The 26482-nt window shown below is 42.3% G+C and overlaps 1 protein-coding gene across 2 annotated transcripts in view; it reads right to left on the reverse strand.

The window, feature by feature from the left end:
• The window catches only part of myo1g (myosin IG), a 60541-nt gene extending 35538 nt beyond the window's left edge, over positions 1-25003 (reverse strand). The window contains exons 1-12 of one of the 2 annotated variants that reach the window (XM_006635750.3): positions 23935-25003; positions 12426-12634; positions 12033-12126; positions 11688-11853; positions 10396-10449; positions 8835-8930; positions 8032-8148; positions 6574-6780; positions 5321-5466; positions 4534-4648; positions 3581-3751; positions 1735-1805 (exon numbers count right to left, since the gene is read on the reverse strand). In XM_006635750.3, the coding sequence (XP_006635813.2) occupies positions 1735-1805; positions 3581-3751; positions 4534-4648; positions 5321-5466; positions 6574-6780; positions 8032-8148; positions 8835-8930; positions 10396-10449; positions 11688-11853; positions 12033-12126; positions 12426-12634; positions 23935-24029 (1541 nt within the window). In that variant the 5' untranslated portion in view covers positions 24030-25003. Of the gene's footprint in view, positions 1-1734; positions 1806-3580; positions 3752-4533; positions 4649-5320; positions 5467-6573; positions 6781-8031; positions 8149-8834; positions 8931-10395; positions 10450-11687; positions 11854-12032; positions 12127-12425; positions 12635-17822; positions 17860-23934 lie in introns of those variants that run through there. The other variant, XM_069194989.1, reaches the window with a different exon arrangement.
• Positions 25004-26482: the final 1479 nt, after the last annotated feature.

A 26482-nucleotide genomic window follows, 5' to 3' on the forward strand; every position in this document is an offset into this window, starting at 1 on the left:
GTTTCCCAAAGATAAAATGACTGTACATGCACGTACATAGCATTAGCACAGGAGATGGGGTGTGGATTATTCTCAGACACACTTCACCTCCAGCACCCTGCGCTATCCCAGCCTGCCCCAGGATGGCTAGCCCCAGGTCACAACAGGGTTGCTGCAGGGCCTGGCAGGGTGTGGCCAAACAGATTGGGAACTGTCAGCAAAGTAGGTCACAGCCTCTGAGCCAAAGGAGGATGAATAAAGTGGGGCAGCAGGAGTAAATATAGCCAGAGAGTAGACTGTGTAATCAGAGTCACAGAGATATTAAAGGAGGTGACAGTCGCACTCAGACAACATCTCCCTCTCTTCCAAGCCTGTTCACCCAGGGGACCTCCTGCTTCCTCTCGACTCCCATACAGCATGTGAGACACAACCGTCCTCCACTGCTATTCCTGGATCGAGGGCAGCAAGCACTCCCAAGAAACTCACAAGAGTTTCTTCCTTCCTTCACCACAGCTGTATTTTAATCCATGCCACACATAGGTAAAAAAAGTCCAAGCAACAAGGGTAAAAAAGACAGCACTTATTAAATCAGATGTATAAGGATGCTATTTTATTATAGACCTTGAATGCTCTGTGATGGGAACATGACTTCATCTTAACCCAGACTTTATGATTTCAAGCCCTTTTGTGCCAAAATTCTCGTGTTTGTGACTTAGAATGTTTTATAACCCCCTCTTCTCACAAATTCATCTCGCTCTCTCTCCCCGTCCTTCAGAGACAGGAGGCAGTATTGATTAGGAACAGACTACACCGGCCAAATAACAATATCCGCTCTCCACCAGGCAGGGCGCCTCACCTGTTGCCCACTCTCGCCTGTCAGTGAGTCAGTGCCTCTGGGTGACTCATTCTTTGTGCTCATCCACAGCTGTTCTCCTGACCCTCAGTAATAACCCAGATCAGTCATGTCGCTGGAAACAGCTCTGTCAGGGACTAGAGATACACGGCTCCCAAGTCCACACCCTGACCATTGGCTGATACTTCTTTTTTAGATGAATCCTCTGCTTTGCTTCAACAAGGACGTGTAAAAGCTAGATTGTTCTTTTTGCTTTAAGTGTTTTGAATGCCTGTTGCATTTCAATACCATCAGAGTTCTGATGGGCTGTGAAATATATTATTCTTCATTTCCTATTGCAATAAGTCATTGAATTTCTGTATCTTCTTCTCCCAGTACTGACTCTAGGGGAGAGATATAAAATATTTAGGATTACCTTAACTACAGACAGTACAGGAGACCATGGAGGCTCACACTGACTGCAATTTGTGCTACCTCACAAAGCAGGCTAGTCAGAATAATTTCAGCCAGCTGTACAACTTCGAACAGGGTTTAAGTGCAGCTGCCCACAGCAGGAAAGTGCATTGTGTAGTATTTTGACCAATGAATGCAAAACTCAGAAGTGACAAACTCAATCAAGGGCATGTCAGTCACTAATCATACTGGGGAAGAGCCCGGGAGCTGATTGAGGCTGATGCCTCAAGGACTTGAAGCAAATGACCTCAAAAGAGAATTACAGGAAAGTTAGAACAAGGCGCAGAGACTGAAGGAGAGAAGGCACACAAAGGAAGAAAGCTATCAGGAGAGAGGGAGAATGTAGGAGCGTGCATATGGTGGGACACCACAGAAACACACATGCATTATACCAGACACATTTTGTATACACGCGCATTAGCACAGATGTAGGCACGGGGTGTACTGACGTGACGTCTCCAGCGTAGTGTCGAATGCGGAAGTCACGGTGGAACTCCATGCTCTTGTCTGTGGGGCAGAGCTGCAGGGGAAGAACACGGGGTTACTAGTCAGGCCTGGCTGTAGCACAGCTCAGGATCAAATGGGGTTTGGGTTTGAGGCCGTAGCAGGGGAATGGCACATAAAACTGAGAGCTCCAGTCTCCTACTGTACATGTTGCACAGACAGGGAGGTTGACACATCTCACTCTCACAGAAACACCACTAACACAGCTTGCCGTCTGACTCTGTAGCACAGGCAAAAATGATCATGTCATCCCTTTGGTAATTCTCTATGTGTAAAAAGAAAGCCACACAATAACCCTACCAGTAGGTCACCCCCCCCCCTTCACCGTACTGACACAAACACATGCTGTCACACAATGAGATACACAAGGTCAAGGTAAGAACTGACAGAGCAGGAACATCATTTTCATGCACACTCCCATCTCCACGCTCCTGCGAATCAATAACCTGGCACTAAACACAGTGCTCTTGGATTGTTCAGCAAGACACGCAGTCATTAAATTGAGGCACCTTTTATTCCTGCATCCCAAGGTTAGAGTATTCATCCTGTGAGAAATAACACCCATGGGGTTGGCAACTAATAAAGAAAAAATTAAGTCAAATATAATTCCGAACAGAAAACAAAATACTAACGAGGTGTCGGCAAATGAGAATCAACAAATGTTTTTTTTTTCATATTCAACCAATTAAAAAAGTATCTAAGGTTTTAGAAGTACTCCACCCACTTTCAGTAACCACTTCGTCCAATACAGGTCACAGCAAGCTGTAGCCAAACCTGGGAGACAACTAGCACAAGGTAGAGAACAATCAGTCTCTATATTGTAGGACACACACATTCATACAGGGACAATTTAGAGATTGGTACTAGAGATGCCAATTCACCTAGACAGCATGTCTTGGACTGTTGGAATAAATCAGAGCACCCAGAGAAAACTCAACCATAGGTTGGGTATGCAAACTCCACACACAAGGCTCCCCTATCTGGTTCAAAGCCAAGGACCCTGAGCTGTGACCTGTGTCTTTCAGTAAGACTAAGTTCACGCTGTCTGATGTGTCCAATTGATGTTGAAACAATCTGCGAAAGCTTCTCATGCTAGGTGGAGACATTCAGCGGGCCCTTAATGCCTGTTGAAATAAAAGAATGGAGCAAAGGGGGTATTTTTCTCACTTTGCATAAAGATTTGTCTTAATAGACACTATCTTTTTCATATACTACATCACATAATAGACACATATTAATGTGTCTTCCAGACACTAGTTTCTCGGTTGAATTTCACAGGGAAATGCTGCCCTCTACTGCAGCTGCACTGTCGGCATCCATTGGAAGTAATTTCTCAGGCATAAAGACCGAAAGTCTAAAATTGTTAAACTTGCATTTTAAACCAAAGGAAAACATATGTTAAACAAGTCCTAAAAAAGAGCCAGAAGTAAATTATTTATTTTTTGTGATTCCCATCCCCTGAAAGGCTGTGCTCAAGGAGAAGTGTGAGATTTAGGCATAGTGCGTCTTTCAGAAGGCCACTTGTTTATCTCAAGTTCAGCCTTCGACAGCTCATTTTCCTGATAAGCACGATGTCTAAACCAAAACAAAGCCAAGCAGAGTCCTAACATAACTTTTATAGCTTTTTCCCTGTACTAATTCTAAACTTCTAAACAATAACTGTTTAACTATCATTATCAACTAGAATTCTTTCACACACATCTTTTTTTCAGTCTCGACTCGTCTTGACACCTCGACTGAACACTCCACCAGGAGCGCAGATTGCCCATCTAGCATGAGGCGTGAACTGACCTTGCGGGAGGTGTAGTGGGGGTGCTGGCCCAGCTTGCTGTCCATGCTCTCCAGGCAGAGTGTGTCAGTGACCTTGCCCACACTCAGGCACGCCTCATCCAGGATGGAGATGATGCCTCGGTGAGGCTGCTCCACCAGGTCCACGATGATCTGGTTATTAAAGTACTCAATCTGCAGAGGGCGGGGGCACACATTAGAACAGAGCTCAGATACACCGCCCTTGGAGCCCCACACGGACAACAATGCACACAAATTCTCCCGCAGAGCGTCAGTATCCATGGGTTTTTTATTTCAATGTGATGTGAAATATGTGGCTGTCAGACTGGTAGCAAGCACGTTGTGATTTTCTTCACATTTGATGAGCTCTACCTGTTTGTTCAATAAAGAAATGAAAGCTAGATACCTCTCTCTCGCAGAGGAAGCATACTTGCAAGAAGAAGGCAGAAGGAGACAAAGACACATAACCCAGCCTGAGACATATATGGGGCGGAGCAGTGGCACTGTGGCTAAGGATCTGCAGCTATGGCTGGAGGGTTGCGGGTTCAAATCCCGTGGCTGGCAGAGGAATCCTACTCCGTTGGGCCCCTGAAAAAGGCCCTTAACCCCAACTGCCTCAGGGGCACTGTACAAAGGCTAACCCTGCGCTGTGTCCCCAGGCTTCTCCCTCTCTGTCTGTGTGTCTCCTGGAGAGCAAGCTGGGGTATGCGAAAAAAGACAAATTCCTTATGCAAAGAAATTGTATAGGGTTAATAAAGTAAAGTGATCATCTGTAATAATATAGATTTGGCACCTTTAGTAATGTTGCCAGGTGAAATAACAGATTTAACATGGAAGAAGAAAACCGATGACAATTAATAATAAGAAGAATATTAAGCCCTCGAGAACAATGTGTGAAAAAAGGGTTCTCGTACGCTGTGACTGTGTGGTGAGGGCAGGTGAGAAAGCATACTTACGTGCTGCCAGGTGATGCCCTCACGCTGGTACTCCTCCTGCTCCTGCCGCAGGATGAGCTCGATGAACAGCTGCTGCAGCTTCTCGTTGCAGTAATTAATGCAGAACTGCTCAAAACTACCAGAGGGAGGAAAAAGTGAGAAGTGCGGCATCATACACATCGTGCATCAGGAATGGATCTCATCTACCTCAAGCAGACTGTGGCAAATATAGAAACACAGACCTGCTGAGATGAGAAAAGGCCTGTAGAAAGATTGGGGGCCTCACCTGCCTGGAGGTGGACAGACCAACTAGTGAGTAAAAGGACAGTCAGAGAAAAAGGGGGTTTGAGCACAAGACAGGTATACGGACAGAAGTAGAAATGCCAGAGGTTCTTGTTTAAGAACCAAGGTGTGATTTGCTATCAGCAGTCTGGCCATGTGGCTGAGGGTGACAGTTGTAATAGGAAAAACACCATTTATTTACAAAGTACCTTCAAAATGAAATGAAGTTTTTAAAAGATTTTAATGCCCACCTTCATAATTTAGGGAATTTAGGTTTAGAGAAAGAACTCCTGTTTTTTCAACTATAGGACTTAGTGAAAGTACTGTAAAATGCATTTCCTTAGGGTCTATGATGCCATAAAGCCACCAGGGGGCATCTCAGAGGATTCTACATATCTTAATATATTTTCAGAAATATCTTCACTCTTTCTGCAAAGTAGGAGGGTTTTAGCCAGCTTGTACCTAACCAGAGTTCAGAATGTACAAACAGAGCACAGGTAGCGGTGTGGAGGGAACAATACGCTACCTGTTGTTGTCGAAGATCTCAAAGCCATAGATATCTAGCACACCGATGACTGTGTTCTTGCCATGAAGCACAGGGTTATAATCTTTCACCTCGATCACCGTGTTAATACGGTTCACAATCCAACAGAAGAGCCGTTCATACAGTGCCTGAGAGAGAGGAACAGAGACATATTTCAAACCATAGATATGAGCAGAGAGGAGAAAATCCTGAAATGGAACAAGTTGCAGTTTGAGCTCTGTCCTTGCTATGCTGGTTGACATCCCTACATAAAGGCGTTTAAAAGTAAGAGGCCATTCTGCCTATCTCACCCTTTTGGAAGTTAGTAGATAATGAATTTAAAGGAACGCATCCAGTTATTTTTGAAAGAAGCCAGCATATTTGATTAAACAATGGAGGTGGGTAGTTTTTTTCCACATACCCACCACCCTTTGGGTTAAGAAATGTCTCTTGTTCATAGTCTCCACACATAGTTTCAACTTGGGTTCAGTAAGGACAGTAACCTAACCCCACATCTTCGTTTAATGTTGGGCAGGTAATAGACTTGAGGTTTTAAATATATTTAAAGATGGCACTGGGACATGGCAAGGTTCATAGATTATGTTAAAGGCAAGACTGGTGTAAGAGGGTCCATTTCGGATAACATCGCCAGGTTGGTGTGAAGTTTGGGGTTCAGTTTTACTGTTGGGTTAGGGTTTGGATATCCCAATTGAAGTCTGGGGGAACTCTTATCCCAGCACCAGCTCAGGTCCAACGCTAAGAGGTGACTGATTTCTTTCTGAATCCTCAACACTAATTAGGTAAGTAATTGGGCTGAATATATCAATATTTCCTGTCCAAGTTTAATCGTAACCCAGATTCAGCCTAATTGAACCCTGACTATAGAATCAACTCCAAGACCTTCCATCTCAGTTATCCAGTTATATTACTTATAAAACACCCACCTCAAAGTCTAAACCAGGAGTAACACTGGACATTCCTATTCATTCTGCAGCAGGAAATATGTGCTCAGCCACTTCTTTATTTAGTTCAGGAGACACACCTGAAGAAGGCTCCATGGCCAAAAAGTTGTGTTTTCTTTCTTCTCTTTTCAGCATGGAATAAACCTGTTACTTGTCACTTCTTTAATTGTTTGATTAAAATAATTATCACAAAGACAAACTGTTACAAGTGGGCAACATGTCAACTGCTTTTTACTGTTTGTGCCTGTGTGTGAGCATGATGTCTCCGTCTGAGCAGGAGAGAGGGAGCCTTACCTTGGCAAAGGCATCGCGGCCTGTGCTAGCTTCCTGTGCGTTATGGCCTTTGTCAATGACTTCGCCGCCCCCTGTGGCCACTGTGCGAAACAGCAGGGTCTTGCTCACGGCGCTGGGCTCTGTGCCCGTCAGGGCCGCGATGTGGTCAACCAGCTCCTCATTAGCGACCTGAGTACTCTCCCCATCACACACAAATTCCACATTCCCCTGGGAAGATGGACCAGAGAGGTCGTTTCAGTTCAGAGCCTGATCCTGAAATTTTTCCACGACTTGATGGTCATCATGAGCAACTAAAAATAGATGCAACAACTAGATGCAACAACTATTGATTTATTTAAGGTGGTGCATACAAATACAATACTAGAAAGTTTGACAAGCATAATGGACAATCCATTACCTTTGCTGGTCTTAAGTGATCACAGAAGATCTTTTCAGTTTGATAGCAGAAGCTACAACACAACTAGGTAACTAAGTGCAACACGCTCTTTCTCTCATACACTCTCTCTCTTGTACTGTGCAGCTGATGACCGTGGGGCAGAAGCAATGTGGCTTCCTGATACTGCTTTTGTGGACATTTAGATTCTGAGAGGCAGAGAGCTGAGAATGTTAAACCTGACACCCAAGATAATGAATCACCACAAATGTCCATCACCAAACCCAAACAGGAGTGTCAACTTTGTTTTTGGTTCTTCTATTCTAAAGTATTATTAGGAGTATCATCTTTGGGCATCTGTTACCACCCTCATTACCAGGCCTCCAAAGCAGTAATTGGCATTGTTGAGTAAAAGAAAATAAACTGGATGTTCAGAGCTTTTTATTCTCTGAGGAAAAAGAATTGCTTCACTGTGGCTGTCAGTAGGCTTGAGTCATAGTAAACCACGTGATTCTTAAAATAAATATGCACTGTCTTAAACCACACCTTCCGTTAAACTTAGCAAATTACAAATAAAAACCAAAAAAAGCCAACAAAGAATTGGGAGGATTAATTATATGTTTGTGTTCAAAACTGACTGTTTTCACAGTCCAATTGTGCAATGCACAGCTTTGAAACATCCTGTCTCAGTCTCTGTTTTAGAAGCACTTTTGACTGGTTTTCTTCTTTGCTAAGCTGTTATCTGATTAAAGTCTTCATTGCACTAAGAAAAGGTTTAGTTGCTCATCAGATCTTATGAAGGAGGACAGATAAAGTGTTGGTAAAAATGAAATCTTGGACTGATTGAGAGCAATGAATGAAGATCTGATTGAATGATTTATCAATGCAATAACTGGCTCATGCTTCAATTGTCATCAAGACCAGAAGACCATGTGGCTCTGCAGGACTGGGTCCCTGTGTTACAGCAACCAACAACAAGTTCTTTAAAGTTTAGGTTAGTAAGTGATTTGTGTTATTGAGAAATTCACAGGAAGGTGTCTTGGCTAGAGCTAGCAGTCCCCTGCAAATGCTGAGATCCCACTCACAAGATGTAGGATGGTGCCCAGGATCTTGTAGACTGAGTTAATCTCCTCAGGTGTGAAGCCAATCACCTTCAAGGCATTCAGCACAGCCTTGTGGTTGGTCCGGTCATCATTTGAAGTCTGAAAACACGGCAAGAACAATCACCTCTGACATAAAGACAGTGTCACTGGACAGGAAGCTATTACACAACACAGATACTGTTCTACAGATCAGTGAAGGGCCCAGCCACTGTACAGACCAGGATATTCGTCTTGTCGTTCTGTGTTTTATTAGCTAGCAGTGGACTGTGCTGTTATGGATTTGAACATACTATGATTTTTTCTTCCTTAGTATTTAGAGTCCATTGTGAATGAATATTAAGTTAGTAAAGGATGGAGCTTCAGCACAAATGCCAGCTTAATTACAAATTCTTTAATACAAGGCAAATAGAAGAGCTGCTGAGGTAGTGAAGTACAGTAATGTACATAATGAAAAGAAAATCTGGTATCTTAATGTGTATAACGAAATACAGATTGAGGGACTGGTTGTTTGACTAGGAAAAATTGCAAAAAAAACTGTAATGGAAAATGGACTGCATCTGCTACATACATAGATGAGAAGGCCTTGATAGTAGCGAAACATCCCTCAAACTTTGATCATATTAATAGTTTTAATACTATTCAACGTAAGAACAAACTTTGGGCAATGATAGCCTAAGGGGCCTGACATAAAAGCACACAAGTTCTCTAGCCAGAAAGTTAGCATCAGTGCAGAACACAGTGCTAGGCTCCTGATGAAGGAGAGATGAAGGGTCTAACACACTCACCTGAAAGACGGATCCCTCTCTGGTGTAGGTATAGGCTGCAGGGTCATTCTTGAGATGCAGGGACCTTAGCATGTCCTCCGAGCCACCCATTAGCAGCTGGAAATGCAGACAGACACCCAGACGTTTAGACAAGGAACACAGACATGCAGACACACAGGGACAAATGGACAGGCAGAAGCACAAGCAAACCAGGAAACAACTTGGCCATAAAGTCTTTTGGTCTTTTCTGTTCTTTTCTGTTCTGTATTCACAACATGATCACTTGCATTGTTAAGTGACTTGGGACAACCTTGTTGTGAAAGGCTCTATATAAAATACATTGAATTGAAAACTGTGCAATGCACTAGTAAGACTTCATTTAGAATACTATCCATAATTTAGGTCACTGCTTTACAAATTATTCACAAAATGAATATTGCTGAATTGAATTAGTCTAAAGAACAGGAACCAGATGCATTTCTGGGCTTAAAGGAATGTCCTACACTGAAAGGCTGAAAAAACTGAAACCTTTAAGCTTTGAAAACTGCAGGGACCTGATTCATGGGGATGACTAAATCAACCCAATAGACTTTTTTAGAATGAACAGTAAAACATGAACCAGGGATCACAAGTGGAAACAACAGGAAAGTGCAGTTAAAACTGAAACTGCAGTCTAAAAGTTAGTTTGAGTCTGGAAGAAGCTACCTGGTTATGTTACTGAAGTTCAAGAAACAGCTTGTGTCTTTTCTTTTCAGCATGGAATAAACCTTTACCTGTTCCTTTGCTGCTTATGTATGCTGATGCAACCTACTTGAGCTATTGAGTGTGATCACCTCAGATTATTTAGCAGTTAATAACCAGACACATGGCCTTCTCTCATTTGTAACCTTGTTTACATTCTCTTGGAAATAAGCCTTGTCTTGTCTGTCTTCATATAAGTATGATATAACTGGTCAGTACCTGGATGGGAGACCTCCTGGGAAAAACTAAGGTTGCTGCTGGAAGAGGTGTTAGTGGGGCCAGCAGGGGGCGCTCACCCTGTGGTCCATGTGGGTCCTAATGCCCCAGTATGGTGATGGGGACTCTATACTGTAAACGGGCGCTGTCCTTCGGATGAGACGTAAAACCGATGTTCTGACTCTCTGTGGTCATTAAAAATCCAGGGGCATTTCTCGAAAAGAGTAGGGGTGTAACCCCAGCGTCCTGGCCAAATTTCCCATTGGCCCTTACCAATCATGGCCTCCTAATAATCCCCATCTATGAATTGGCTTCATCACTCTGCTCTCCTCCCCACTGATAGCTGATGTGTGGTGAGCGTTCTGGCGCACTATGGCTGCTGTCGCATCATCCAGGTGGATGCTGCACATTGGTGGTGGTGGAGGGGAGTCCCCATTACCTGTAAAGTGCTTTGAGTGGAGTGTCCAGAAAAAGCGCTATATAAGTGTAAGCAATTATTTTTTTTATTATTGTTATTATTATTATTGTTATTATTATTAACTAAATATATATCATCTCCAATCCCTTAAAAGGATGCATCTCCCTTAGCAGTTGTGTTACCTAGCCTGCATACTGTAGGTCTTACCTGATAGAAAGAGTGGAAGTTCCTCTCTCCTCCCTGTTGCTTGATGACTCGAGACTAAAACAAATATAAAGTAAGAAAACAGATCTTGTTGTTATCATGTATATAAAAGCAATATAAATGATGGCAATGTGTGAAAGCAAATAATTTAATTATAATAAGCTTCCAGGGGTTTGTCTTTAAGCGTTTGGAAAACATCTTTGCTAATTAAATTTTTGTGAATTTAAATTAGATTTGAATTGCATTTGACAGAGATCAAACGATAGTTATTCACCAGCCTATACAAGAGAAGTCTTACTTCTATAATTTTAGATAGTTTTAACACTGTTCAACATGTCATCATACCACATTGTGCAATGATTGCCTGAGGGACCTGACAAACACATTCCTTCAGCAGACAGAGAGGAAGAAAGCAAGAGGAAATTGCTACCCTGTTATTTGGTTAGCTTTTGTACAGAAAGTCACAGACAGTGATATTTGTTTGTTGATGACTGAATCAGTAATGCACATCTCCTTCCCTGCAGTGCACAGCAATCAAGATTTCAAATGGTCTATGTGCTTCAGTGTTCGTCCAGATCGTTCTTATTACATGGATGTCCAAACCCATTACAGAGAAGGATCAACACAATGCTCCCTGACACCATTATGGGGTACTGGCTTTAGAATTTAAAAGGAGGCAAACAGCCTTTCAAATTGATCTCCCATTAATTCTTTTTTTTTACATAACTCATTGTTCTTGCTTTTCTCTTCTGGGAGTAGGGACCATTCTGCTGCCTCCACTGTGATTGATAAGCAGGAGATTGTACTACAGTCAGCAGAGCATCATCTGGAATCAAGACTGAATCTGGCTATACAAGAATGTACCTTGATGTTTAATCCAATAGTGCAGGATCAGGACTCATCCCTGCACTATTGGGATGCACATGTACTACCTGTAGTGTTATGTAGTGCATTTCCACTAATATGATTAATTTAATCAAAATACAGGCCAGGACCTGGTGAAGAAGAAAGCATTATAGATGGAAACATTGGTTTGTAACTAACTTACAGATTTTTTCTGGGCATGAAGGCATTAGGGTAAGTAACACATCATACTTTCCTGCACAAAATATTTTTTTTTATGTGACTATGTGTGAGTGAGTCTGCATTGGCTCAGTGTATTCTTGGTATACACATGAGCCAAAATGGCTGATTCCTACAGAAACCTTATCTGTATAGTCCATTTAGGAATGCAGACCCCCTCACACTGTGGATACAGTATGTATGTGTATGTTCAGTTGTGGTGTTTTACTGACTTTCTCCAGCAGGTAGTTATTGATGTGACCACCAGTAGGGTCTCCGTTGAAGTTAAAGTTGATGTCCATGTACTTCCCAAAGCGACTGGAGTTGTCGTTGCGGTTGGTCTTGGCGTTCCCGAAAGCCTCCAGCACGCAGTTCGACTTGAGCAACACATTCTTCACACTGTACAGAGACAGCAGTGTTAAACCAGAGGCAATACACGTGCACCACAACACACACATGCACCAAAGACACCCACAATCATACACAAGTAAGCATATGGACAAACACTCCACTGAGTATTCCTGGTCTTCTTTCACTGATGCATCCAAAAGCACATTTGAAGATCACCCTGCCCTTACCTCTCCACCTCTGCCTGCTGGCTGGGGTTAGTGATGGCAGCAATGTACTGCATGATGTATTTACTGGCCTCAGTCTTCCCTGCTCCACTCTCCCCTGAAAGACACATACACACAGCTCCATCATTCAGCTTGGATCCTGCTGTTTCACTTCTTGTTTTCTGCTGTTGTTACTTTTCTTGTTCTTTCGAACACCCATAATCTGGTGTCCCCAGTAATAATCCTGGAGGGCCAGTATTTGGCTTAATTGGACCATCTCAGCGGCTTCTTCCAGCTCTCCAAAACCTCCAGCACCATATGGGAGACCCTTTCCCTCGATGAACTTTACCTGTCTTGTGGTGTTATAGACTGGGTTATGATACAATAGAAAATAAAGACAGGAGGACAGGTTCTGACCTGAGATGACAATGCAGGTGTCTTTGGCTCGTCTCTTCATGGCTTTGTAGGCGGCATCGGCCACAGCATACAGGTGCGGGGGATTCTCATACAGCTCGCGGCCCCTGTACGTCTCAATAATCTCCTTGCCATAGATATCCATCTGTTTGTAGGGGTTCACTGATACCACCACCTCCCCAATGAAGGTATAGATTCTGCCCTTCTCAAACCTGTGGCACAGACAAACACAGACAGTGAAAACTGTATGCACACATAGACGCTAATATGATTTCTCAACCCGTAGACAGACATTCACTAATCAAACATGCAGACTAGCCCTGGACACTCTTTTTGATCATAAGTATAAAGCCACATGGATTATAAGAAAAACAGCCTACAAACAACTAGAAATGCACAAATCACACTACTGCGAGACATTGAGGTGTCCAATAGGTGTCGGATCTACTCATACTGTACATCATCATTGCACAGAGGGAGCTAAGGAATTCTAGCTTAACAATATAGCTTTAGACTTCTGTTATATAGTGTTTATACACAACATACACATACCATTGAAGTATGATTTCACAATTTCACAGTAAAAATATTTTTAGGTATTGATGGATGTAAAAAATTCTCTATTGTACAGTGTTTTACAGTTTGAGGACAACAGCAATACAGGGCAATAAACATGAACAGTAAATTAAGTAATGCAACATGCACTTGGAATCAAATGAATATTCAGCACTCAGGACTAACATAAAAGATTACTGTGGAGAGTCCCCACAATTTGCTCTATTAGATAGATAGATAGATTAGATAGATTAGATAGATTAGATAGATAGATACTTTATTGATCCCGTGAGGGAAATTGCAGTGCAACAGCAGCTTAACACACACAACACAGCCACAGTGTAACGAATTATATACTAATAGTACAATACATACAATACAATACAAGAGTTACTCACAGTCCGGACACACAAGAGGAAACTAGAACAGAACAGTACACAGAAAATCGTATTACACGTATGAATATAAATATAGATGTAACCATAGATATAAATATAAATATAAATGTATTGCACAGGTCCCTGGCATATATTGCACAAAAGTGGTTGTAAACGGGAAAAAGAAAAAGAAAGAGAACAGATGTAGCAGTAGATGTGTATATGCGTTTAGTCCAGAAACAGGTCACTGTCGCTGTTGCCTCTGCCAAGACGCAAGGTGGATGCGTTGTACAGACGGCAAGAATGACCTCCTGTAGCGCTCCCTGTCACACCGTGGATGAATCAGTGTATTGCTGAACGTGCTCTTCATTCCTGCAAGCCTGTCATAGAGGGGATGGGAGAAGTTGTCCATGATGGCCTCTAGTTTGGACATCATTCTCCTCTCAGCCACTACCTCCAAGGGGTCCAGGTCAGACCCAATGACAGAGCTCGCTCTCCTGATGAGCTTGTTCAGCCTTTTGGAATCTACTGCTCTAATCCCAGAGCCCCAGCACACCACTGCGTAGAAAATGGCACTCGCTACCACCGACTGATAAAACATGTGTAGCATCTTACTACACACATTGAAGGACCTGAGCCTCCTCAAGAAGTAAAGACGGCTCTGTCCGTTCTTATAGATGGCCTCGATGTTCTTAGACCATTCCAGTCTATCGTTGATGTGCACTCCCAGGTACTTGTACGAGTCCACCATCTCCACGCCACTCCCATGGATGTAGACAGGAGTAGGTTTGACCTTTTTCCTCCTGAAATCTACCACCAGTTCCTTTGTCTTTGTAACATTCAGTTCCAAGTGGTTCACCCCACACCACTCCACAAAGCTGCTGACCAGTCCTCTGTACTCCTCCTCCTGCTCACCCTTGATACATCCCACAATTGCAGAGTCATCTGAGAACTTTTGCAGGTGGCATGACTCTGAGTTGTACTTAAAGTCCGAAGTATAAAGGGTGAAGAGGAATGGAGAAAGAACTGTCCCTTGAGGTGCCCCTGTGTTACACACTACCAGTTCAGACACGCAGTTCTGAAGTCTCACAGACTGTGGTCTGCCCGTCAGGTAGTCAGTGATCCACGAGGTCATGGAGGCATCGACTTGCATCTCCTCCAGCTTCCTCCTTAGAAGTAAGGGCTGGATGGTATTGAAGTATTGAAGGCACTGGAGAAGTCGAAAAACATGATCCTTACAGTGTTGCCAGCCCTGTCCAGGTGTGAGTAGGCCCTTTGCAGCATGTAGATGATCGCATCCTCCACACCAACACTGGGCTGGTAGGCAAACTGTAGGGTGTCCAGTGATGAGCTGACCAGGGGTCTCAGGTGGGATAAGACCAGCCTCTCCAGTGTCTTCATGATGTGAGAAGTCAGTGCAACTGGTCTGTAGTCGTTGAGGACAGAGGGGCGCCCTTTCTTTGGTACCGGGACCAGGCATGATGTCTTCCAGAGCACCGGGACTCTCTCCAAGCGCAGGCTCAGGTTGAACAGTCGCTGGAGCACTCTGCTCAGCTGATCAGCACAGGCCCTCAGAACTCTGGGACAGATGTTATCTGGTCCTGTGACCTTACCCTCATGCAGCCTCTTCAGCTCCTTCTTCACCTGGTCAGCTGTGATGGTCAGCCTGGCCCGGGGGATGATGCTCATAGTGCTTTTAGTGCCGGAGGTGTTAATGGCGGAGGTGTTGGAGAGTGGCAGCTGTGGGGGATGGGTGGGTGAGCAGCCGTCGGGGGTTGTAGCTGTAGGCGGCCATGTTTGTGGGGGGATGGAGGAGGTGTTGGGCAGTTGCAGCTGTGAAGGGTTAGGGAGCGTGTGGCTGTGGGGGGATGGGTGTTGCGCCACAGAGGACAAGATAGATACAATTTCGTTAATCATAGCACTGTGCGCAATCTGCCTTTAATTAGACACGTTGATGCACTAGGATTAGTCTACATCCTGTCAGCATTAGCTGCTTTTGCGTGCTGTTTAAAGGTGTTTTTGATCACACCTTAAACACTGCAGAGAAATGATTTCTACATACATTCCGCAAACACTGTGAGTAAAGTTGTGTATCTCGGTAGGGTGTGTCTTCTGGACTGTTGGTTCATTCTGATTCTCACAACACTACAAGGAGGATGTTATCTGGGTGGGTCTTCAATTTTCACAGTGTTTCTGGCAACAAGACTATTGCAAAAACAGAGTTTCAGAATAGGGTGTGTCTTTCATATGAATAGATCTTCTGAACAGAGCAGATCTGCTGTAGACTGTATAGCATTGGATCCCTTATTAGTTACAAATATAGAAACATGAAAGTACCAGTAGAAAGTTGCACAAAGAAACAACTTTAGCTTGTTTGAATGCTGGGGAAGATTTGGAGATTGTGTGACAAATGGACGATAAGTAACAAGGTGATTACATTTAGGTGTAATAAACAACAAGAATAACGTGGTGCAACTTCCTGGTGCTCAGTCTTCGCTGAGCTAGCCTTGTGCCTTGCACTGCATGACATCAGGTGGGTTTCTTCAAGAATGCTAAAGCAGATAGTAGTGTAAACAGGCAGAGACAGATCTTCAAACCACTCACTCACATATTTCAGCACATGACAATGCAGCTTGCTGGCCCAGGAATAAAATGGTGAATGAATTGGTACCCTGCACAAAACAAAGAGTGACAGTGCAACCCGTAGCCAAAGGATATCTCTGCTCTTGATCCCCGGCGAGACTCTGGCCTGAGAAATCATGAAAGATTAAGCAGCTAGAAGAAACCGTCTTTCCAGAAACACAGTGGAGGTTTCAGATCCGATCAAGTGAACCACGGAAATGAAAACTGTGGTAGGACTGATTCAGAAAATGTGTCATGAGCAAAAACCAGGATCTATGTGGTTTTGGTTAACCTAACCACTGACTTTGATGCTGTAAACCATGACAGCATATGGAAAATCCTCCAGGAACTTGGCTGCTCAGGTGTCTGACAGGATAATAACTATCAGAGATCTGATCAGAGATACTGTATACTGTTTACTTGGTGATTGCACGTTTCTCCCTGGAATTCATTCATCTCATCACTGACCAGCTTGCATGTGGCTTGTCAGTTTGGTCTTACAAAATATATATATTTTCAATCAATTTCAACGACAATGTCACATAGTGCTTCGTCAAGGCTATTTCACTGATTTCAGAACAAAAGAAAGGCTAGGCTCAGCAAAGATCAACATCTAACAGGCACTGGTGCTCTTCTTGATACATGACCATCTTCAATATGTAGATATGTGGTGTGGATGGAGGTTAAAGCCAGCTCTAAAGTTGGAAGATCACTGGATATACAATGCCTGTGCTATAAGATCACTCAGCAGTCGAACCTCAAAGACTGTCATTCAGTGACCTTCAAGAAAATAGGACCAGACAAGAACTGGATGAAGCAGAGAGATGGAAGGACCTGGAAGCTCACCAGCTGCAGGCTACACCTGCATCACATGCAGCTGTTAATCCATGGATCGAGGATTACTATCTTCTCTCTTATAAAGAACATGCCAATCAACAGGTATAATACAGCTTCGAAAAACTTATGCATCATCAATAAAAAAGATTCCTTTGTAAATAGTTAAAAATCCCCGGACCATATTCATAAACCACTTAATATCACATAATAATAACAAATAGGGGACTGCTCTTAATTTCTGGTATAGTTAGTAAATTAGTCAAGTTTGCACATGATACCAAATAAGGAGGACTAGCTCTTATCAGAAAACGCTCTAACCTGTCCCCAGCACCGGCTATTTCCACAAAGCACCGCCGCACATGTTAAAAAGTCTCAGCTGAACTCACTGAACTCACCCCAGTCTCCTTATAAACCCTCATTCAGTATCACTCAGCGCTCGGTATTGGAGCTCCTACCTCGCCTGTTGTTCTCTTTGACTTTCTAATCTTAACCCTTGGCCTTTTGGCCTTTTTGCCTGCTTATCGACCATATCTTTGCCTAGCAATTTGGATTGCTCGCCTAACACCTGATATACCTTTTGACAGCTTGCTGTAACATTAGCAGAGAAAGAAATACAAAAAGATTTAGATGAAATTAAATACTGGGCAGAAACCTGGCAGATAACCGTTAATGTATACAAGTGCAGTGTTTTGCATGCAATATTCCATATTCCTTCTAGAGGCCAAGCTGTTAAGTACTATTATGTAATAATAAACGGTATTCATAATTTTAACTGCATAGTCGGAACATTATGTATATTATAATACACATAATTATTATAATTATAATTTATTTTTATATTATAAATAACTTTTAATACATTATAATATGAAGCAACTAAGGAATGCTTTATCTTTTGTAGTACACCTACAGTATGTATCTATCGCTAGAGCTTCAAGGTTTTGCTCTGTCTTGCTTTATTCCCACATTTGCATAACTTTTACTGTACATGCTGTGAAATGTGACTAACCTGTGCAGAGAGCTCAGCCCATGCTACTCCACCCCATACACACAGAACCCTGTCCCAGCATGCCTCACCCATACACAGGAAGAGCACAGGGCTGGGAAGTGAGAACAGGAAGTACTCTGTATGTAAACCTGGGTGAGGTCAGTATGCTATTCTCAGAAATCTAACTTCTCTCCAGCACTAGGGGATCTGTGACACACACTGACTTTGTCCGACTTTAAATCAAGGTACAACAGACAGTTAGCATACAAATTAAGTGAGATCCTCACATCTCACTTAATTTGTGTGTTTACAGCAAAGATGTTGAAAAATAAGTAACTGCCTCCTTCAGTGGATTGATTTTGATATTCCATTCCCCTTTAATATTGGCACTGCCACTACCCTCTTTTAGCTCTTAATGAAAAAAAATCTTAAGATTAATTAAAAATGTATAAATAGTAATTAAAGGTCCTCCACCAAGGCTGTTCATGATCTTCATGAACAGAATGTCAAGGTGGAGCCGAGGTTTGGAGTGTATCCAGACTGGGGACCTGAGGGCTGCATCTCTGCTATCTGTGGCACACACTGGAGAGCTTCACAGCTGAGTGTGATGTGGGTGAAGGTGAGTACCTCCAAATCTGAGGTCATGGTTCTCTCCTGGAGAGAGGATCTTAGGTTAGACTTGTTTATAAGTGAGGGTAGAGAGGGTCATGAGATTGGCTTGGAGTGGATTGGTGCAGCAGCTGCTGTAAGGAGGAAACTATACTGAACCATGGTGTTGAAGTGGGAGCTCAGTTTTCAGATAAAGCTCTGCTTCTGGTCAATCTATATCCCCATCATCACCTCTGATCACGAGCTTTGGGTAGCGACCGAAAGAATGAGATCACGGATACAAGCAGCAGGAATGTAGGTGTAGGTGTACCTCTGTAGGTGTTATACATTCCACACACGTCTCTGTCCCGTCTCGCATTCCCACGCCGCCATGTTTAACAAACGCTCGCTGTGCAAGTAATACACCCATCACCGTTTACTACTGTCACTATTTGAGTTCCCGTTTCTTCACTTCCCCACTCACTATTGTGGATTCTCCTAGAGCTCCCAAGTGCGTGTTATTTCCTTACTAGCCTTCATTTCGGTATGTGACCTTTTAGCCTGCCCCTCCTTTTTAGCTCTGTCTTTCAGTTTGGATTGATGCTCTCTCATGGTCTTCCCCGTGTTTACAGTAGGGCCGTCGGGCTCACTCTCCATGAAGGGTGAGGACCTTGGCAATCCCAGGGGACCATGGAGAAGACTTGCTGCTTCTTTGGATCAAGACGAGCCAGCTGAGGTGGTTCAGGCATCTCGTTGGGATGCCCCCCAGACACCCCCCGATGGATGGCCCACTGTGATGAGACCTCGGGACACACAGACCCCGCACACTGGAGGGATTATATCTCTGACCTGGTGCAGATGGGGTGGAGGAGGGATACAATAGACAAATGAGAAGGAGAGCAGAGCTTACGTATGTTTTTTTTTTACCATGAAGGAATGTCGATAGGAATAATTACAATTACAACTCAGCTGCTCTCCCTCCAGACTTCTGGTGTCAACTAATTTTAAAAGGGAGTCTTATTCAGCTGTTTCTTAAAAGCAACCTCAACATCAAGGATGAGTACCTGCTCCTACAGTCCCACCTCCTTTTCTCAGTCTTATGTTGTCTGGTTTGTGTTTCACTCTTGATCTTAAAGACTTCCAGTGGGTTTACAATCTCAATAATTTTAAGAATTCTGAATGCAGTGAAGTCAAGCTTTTGTTAATGAGGCACTGAAATATTTGGAGAGACGCAGTGTAGCCTGGCCAAGTAAAAGATAGGGGCTCAGAGAAGATCCAGCTATACAACCAATAGGTGAAGACTGGGTGTTGTGGGGGCTGCAAGTGTCAGAGGTGAGAGAGGAATCTACAACTGCTCACAAGGAGTAAAAGATACATTTCAGGATGTACAGTAAGTACATAGATTATTTAGATATAGTGAAATTTGACTTAACCTGCTGGCTGAGGTCTAGCCCCCTGGCTATAGGAAGAGGAGGAGGGGACCCCCTTACAGAGTGAGGTGTGACCAAAGCGCAGCTACAGGCAGAGAAGGCCACATGAGAACAAGTGCTTATATATTTTTTTTAATAACAGGAATAGAATCTGCAAAATTATCATGCAAATTATGAGTAAATACTGGAACCTGTTTCAAAACATGTTCAGAATGTTCTCATCTATAGTGGTTTCACTCCAGTTCCACAAGTACCCAGTCAAAATGTACAATTGTGAGAGATTGAGAGATCAAAGTGAGAGATCTTATTAAGTGAGAGAACTTATTAAGTTTCTAGATCAATGTCCTTTAAACAGACATGTGGCTGAAGTAGATTTCCCAGGATTTTGTGGAGAAATGGATTCACTGAAAGACAGAATGGAATCTCCAGCATTTAATTGCGGAACTGTTTCATAAATATCATGCCTTATGTTCTTCACATCATCACTTTCAATAACCACTTGTTCAATTGATGGTCATGGTGGTCTGGAGCCTATCCTGGGAAGTATTGTGCAAGCGGCAGGATATACCCTGAGTGGGACACCAATCCATTGCAGGGCACAGAGACACAAGCACACATCATTTCAGGGGAAATTTGTTACAGAAGCCAATTAACCTACCTGTATGTTTTTGGATTGTAGGAGGAAACCAGAGAACCTGGAGGAAACTCAGGGAGAAAATATAAACATATACCTGTACACAGATTACACCCCTGGTACAGAAATGAACCCAGAAGCCCTGCTCTATGTGGCAGCAATGCTAATCACCATTTGTTTTAGGATGGTTGGCCATGGATAGATGATGATGATGATTATTATTATTAATGACCTTTCCAACTGATTTACCCACTTCAAGGTGGCGGGGGAATCAGAGCCTATCCCATCAAGCTATGGGATAAGTGGTATAAAGGGTGCGAGTCTATTAACCTACCAGTATGTTTTTGGACTGTGTGAGGAAAATGGAGCACACAGAGGAAACCCACAAGAACATGGGGAGAACATACAACCTCCACACAGATAGCACCCCAGGTTCAGAATTGAAATTCTCTCTAACCACTACATCACTATGCTGCCCATTATTACCATTGTTATTATAATCATGTTTGTTACTATTATTGTAGTTTTAAGCTTTTGATAAATGAACCAGTGTACATAGCTGTGGTGCCAGCGGGCAGTGATAGGAGAGAGTCTGTGTAATGTCATGTCTGCTTGTCTCCTTTCTTCACCTTATGAAAGGTGAGAACAGGAAATATAGCCTCTGAACTCTGACATCAGGAGATTACAGAGTCAGTATACTGAGCTGTGACTTACTCGATATCCTACATACTGGATCCCACAGCTCTGTTTAGGCCTAGTAAAGCCCTGGAAATCAGTCTAATGCTCACAGTATTTTAGTGCTGTGTACCACTTCATGTTTTTCCTCTTCTCAGCTCCTGTGCTCACATATTCAAACAGGAAAGCATTCTCTTCTCAGTGTGCTGAGGGTGCAGATCCTGCCTATACAATTCCACCCTGACCTCTTCCACATACCCAACTCACACTATACTGCAAGTTCCTGCCTGTTGCTCTATACCCAGCTGAGGAATTTATACTCTGCCTTGTAATCAAGCTGGAAAATATGTAACTCAAATGTTAAGACAAAACCAAAGGATTATCCATCCAGTAATCCATCAACAGATCAAAAGCCTGTTTCCTGCAATGAACTCAGAGGCTACTCTCCCACACAGTCTGCATTTTCTGATGTTCTTAGCTCTAAGAACATTTATATAGTCCTTCCTTTACACTTATAACTCCCTTTATAGGGAGTTTTGATGGGAAATGAACTAATGGGATTTTAGAAAGTTTAAGATTAAGTACTTAATTAGTACTTTCACTTCTGGAAAATTGTCATAGTGCTTCATAGCTTCAGTCAGCTTCAGGGAAACTTTTGTGTAATGTCACTCCCAATCTCAAAGTGAAACCTTGGAAGAACCCCTTTTTGAAATTGAGGACTTTTCTAAAGTTAACTTCTCTCAACAGGAAAAGCATATTTATTAAAACGGCACTATCTTGATATGCTAAAATTTGCCCTGTTTTATTGTCTTCTGGGGGATGAAAAATAAATTTGGAAAAAAAATCTAAAATAATCTTTCAAGGTATCAATTTATGAGTCCTTATTATGTCTTAAAGGAGCATTTCTATCCAGAGACAATATTGGAATAGGAAACAAATTGGAACTGAGTGAATTTCAAAAGCAGAAAGTATTTTGGACAGGAACAAAAAGGTCATCCTTTAAAAGCTAAATGATATCAGCTCAAGACAATACTTGTGTGATAAATGTTTTCCTAGACGTTTTGCAGGAAAACATGAAAGTTATTCATTACAAGTATGTGAGGACTGGGTGGCACAAAATCTAATTTTGAAGGATATCAGGGTTCAGTGTTCTTCGAATTTTGACAGTTGAATTTCCAGAAGACCATTTGTTTGTGACGTAGAACAGGAAAGGTTTTTGCAGTAGCTGTCCACAACTTATTCACTAAAACAAGGTGCTGAAGAACTTTATCAGCAGCACAATTCTTTCAGAAGAATGTGGTGAGCAGTAACTATGAACTGTGAAGTTAAACTGAAAATACCAACCACTGCCATTTAAAAAAGGGACTTGTGTCAGTCTGACTTCATGTCACGCAAGGCACATGCAACCACAAACAGGCAGGGACTATTTCTATGTGAGCGAAACCTTTTGAAACAAAATTACTGGTTTGAACAGGTCAGCATGTGGGAAATTAGACTGAAATTGCTTTCTCTGAACTCACAGCTCATTATATGTGGTAGAAAATCAACTGCCAGCTAAACACAGGACTTCTAATAATCTCCCAAAGCTCAAAAGATGAAGGTTTAGGATATTATACAGGTGTTAGAAGATTCTTACCCTACTCTGTTCCCAAGGAGGAATATGAATTTCCCTGGACTACTGCATCAACCCTACCAAACAGCAAAGCTAAAACTGTTGTTTTTGCTTTATAGTCAAAAGAATTAATATGAATGAAAGGTACAATGTATGTTTTGTGTTAAAAGGGGCAGCCAGCATTAATTATATGAATCTTGATATTTACCATATATTATGATTCTTTATCAGTCTTACAAAGATCTTGTCCACCCTAAGTACATTAATTAGGGACAAATTCAGACTTAAAAACTCACAATTGTAACAGTCAACACAAAATGTAAGATTTAGAAAAGTTGAATCAATTTCCTTAAACCATACATGACTGTTATATTTGATCATTGAATTTTACAATGAAAACTTAACAATGTTTTCTGCTCAGCCACAAACAACAGAAACAAAATAATGAGGGGAATCTACTGTTGAAATAATAGACCAACATCTTTTAACCCAGTCAGTAAATGTGAACGATAAATTCAGCAGCAGTAACCAGTCTGTCTCTCCACCAACCAGCTAGCGAGGCTCTGAAATGCAAAGGCTTCATATCTACATTGCAAAGAGCGGTAAAGTCAAACCAGAAATGACTAATCACTCCCTCTTTCCTGCTCTATCACTCTCTCTCGCTCTGACTCTCATCTTTCTCATTGCTTCTCCTCTTATCTTCTCTCTTTGGCCCTGTGAGACGTCCCAGTGTTTTCACATATGAGAGAAATTTGACAGCAAAACGTTTACCGAAAGCTACTTTTTCATTGTCATCTTTTCTTGCAATCAGTTGTCCACAGCTTCATTCAGTTGTGGATGAAAGCTGATGGCAAATAAGTGACAGAGCAAAGTGAACGTTTTGTGAACAAGTTTGTGAATGAAGTCCAACTCACAAACTGTTCACAAAAAGTGAACTAGAGATAAAAAAGTCAAACTGGTAAAGAGGCTGGTGTCCTTTACACTTTGTCTTTCCATCACTAGAGAATGGACTCCAGCAGTCTTTAGTAAGGTGAAAATAACCTGAAGTCGGATAACACTGGTGAGGTAAGGGACGGGTTAAAGCCAACATCCCAGATTCTGTTTTCTCATCGGCTTTTCAGAGTCTCTTTTCTCTCATTCCTCTTCACCTCACCCCATTTCATCCAAGCTGCCCAGACTTTCACCCCTTCTTACCTCAGTTTCAGGTTCTCCATGAACTGCTCCATGTTCACCTCATCCAGGAGGACAAAATCCGACTTCCCGAACTCCAGACCCTCAAGTTCCGCCATCCCTGAGCCGGCTGATGAACAGACAGGCAGGCCGATGTCGGGACAAACAGACTAGCTTGCCGGTGCTTTGGCAGGGCCTCTCAATAAAGAGAGCAGGGCAGGGTTTCAAATCCTCTGTCTGTGTGAGCGCATGTGGGTGTGGTGTAACTGACTGAGAGCAACTGACAGGGCTCTCCGTGAGCTATCAGCGCTGCGGTCACAGGCTGCTGCACGTCATCTTCCCACTGCTATGTGAGTGCGTGTGTGTGTGTCTCTCTATATGTACATTAGTTATATTGAAGGACTCAGAAAGTGGAGACAGCACCTATCATTAGATACTCTAAGTCACTTCTCTTTGCTTTTATTTCTGACTTCCTGTCATTGATGCTGTATCTCTAAGTCTGTTCCCAACAACAGTTTTACTGTGTGAAACCGTGACAGTACAGAGTAACACTGCACAGTAAGAGAAGGCACAGAATGGGTCTGCTTGTTCAACCTGGAGACCAGGGGTGTCAGAATCCATTACCTGAGAGCAGCAGAATCCTTTGGTTCTTATTCCAGCTTTGAATCAAAGTACTTGCTCAAACTGCCATGTTTACGATTTTCTCAGGGCCTGTTAAGGTTGCTTATTTAAAGATGCACTTGATCCTAGGCACCAAGAGTGAACCAGTGAACCTAGAGAGATTATGGGGATATGGTATGAATATTGCTAATTCCTCAAAGGTAGTGATAAAGGCATCCCAGTGGACTTCTTCAGGATCAACTGTGAAACACGAACCAGAGGACACAAGTGGAAACAATGTGGATATGCTTTTAAAATGTAGAACAGGAAGCACTTCTTTAACCAAAAGGGTTGTGGGGGTATGGAACAAGCTACTGTACATGGCTGTGTCATCAAAGTTGTTTCAGAGTAAGAAACCACTGGATGAGATCCTCGGATCAATTAGCTGCTAGAAACCAGTTCGGCCTCCTCTTCTCATTTGTATTAAGCAAACGTTTTAAAAGAAATACACCAAATAAATGAGAGTTTGGGTCTGGAGGCACTTTGGAAATGTGTCCCTGCAAGTCGCATGTGTGAGACCCAGATATAAGTGAGAGTTCATTCAGAACAAAAATGTTTCACAACCCCAAATGTGCTTGGTTGCCTGGTTACTGTGCTGTGTGGTGAACTAGTGGTTGTGGTCCTAGAGGTGAACCTGTATGACTTGGACCTGTGAAAAAAAGAGATAAATTAGGCTGATGACAAAACAATTTACTCGTGAAACAAAGTACAGTGTGTTTCATGCTATGTATGTGAAGAAGCCATAGTAAAATTAAGCCATCATAAAGCATGTTTTATCAGCAACTACAGATCTTTGGATAGTGGATGTAGTGCTTTAGCTGCAAAGATAACTGTTAAGAAGGCCTAAGACATGTTTAACCAACTAGAAATTTAAAAATAAGATCTTTCAAAAGCAGAAACAGGGCAATGCAATGTCAGGTTAAAGTAGGACAGCTGACAAAGGATTTCTCACATTATTAAATATTAATGTTTAGCTTTAACAGAGATGGCCATGAGGAGATCTAATACAACTATTCAAAATCCTCAAAGGTATGGACAAATTTATGAATGATGTCTTAAGAATCAGCAGTAAAACACAAACCAAAAGACACAAGTGGAATGGAGAAATTAAATTAATACTGAGAACTTGAGGCACTTGTTTTACCCAAAGGGTTGAAGGAGTATGGGACAAGCTAGCCAGTCATGCCATTGAAGCCAATCCCCAGAATTCTTTCAGAAAAATGCCAAATGAGACCAATTAGTTTTTAAGCTAAGATATTATTACAATAATGGTCACCTCTAGTTTGTAATCATTCTTTAGTTTGAAAAAACACATATTTCATCTCATATATTTCAAAATGGTGGCACGCTGGAGAAACATTTTTATCAGGATTTAGGAGGAGAAATACTACACCTTCTAATACTTGAAAAAATTATATAATCTCTATCACTGCACTTTCACTGCAGAGTATAATTATCTTAGCTTAGGACGTCCCAAATAATGGGGCTACAGAAAATGTTCCAGAGGCATACTCATTAACACTGAATCCCTGTCTTCCTTCAGAGTTGTGTGATGAACTGCCATGTCAAAAAGGTGACACAAAAGGTATAAAACACCTCCAGCATATAAAACATGTCCAGGTGCAAAAAGACAAGAAAAATCTCATGCAGAAGGCAGCTGATATTCATACCACAGAGCAGATGTGCAGTGGAGAAACTGGCCACTTCCACTACAGATAAGTGTTTTTTTAATATGGCATCAAAGACAGAGAAGGGCCCTCATGAATAAGGATAGGTGTTATGGATAAGGAAATTATAGCCTGAGACAAGAGAAACTCTTGCACACAAATAACTGTAGAACCAAATTAAAAAAAGAGCTGTGCTTCACTGGAGCCCAGTGTCTCAGGTTCCCTCATTTCAGGAAATGGATGAA

This window comes from Lepisosteus oculatus, chromosome 10, assembly GCF_040954835.1.
Source record: "Lepisosteus oculatus isolate fLepOcu1 chromosome 10, fLepOcu1.hap2, whole genome shotgun sequence".
NCBI lineage: Eukaryota > Metazoa > Chordata > Actinopteri > Semionotiformes > Lepisosteidae > Lepisosteus > Lepisosteus oculatus.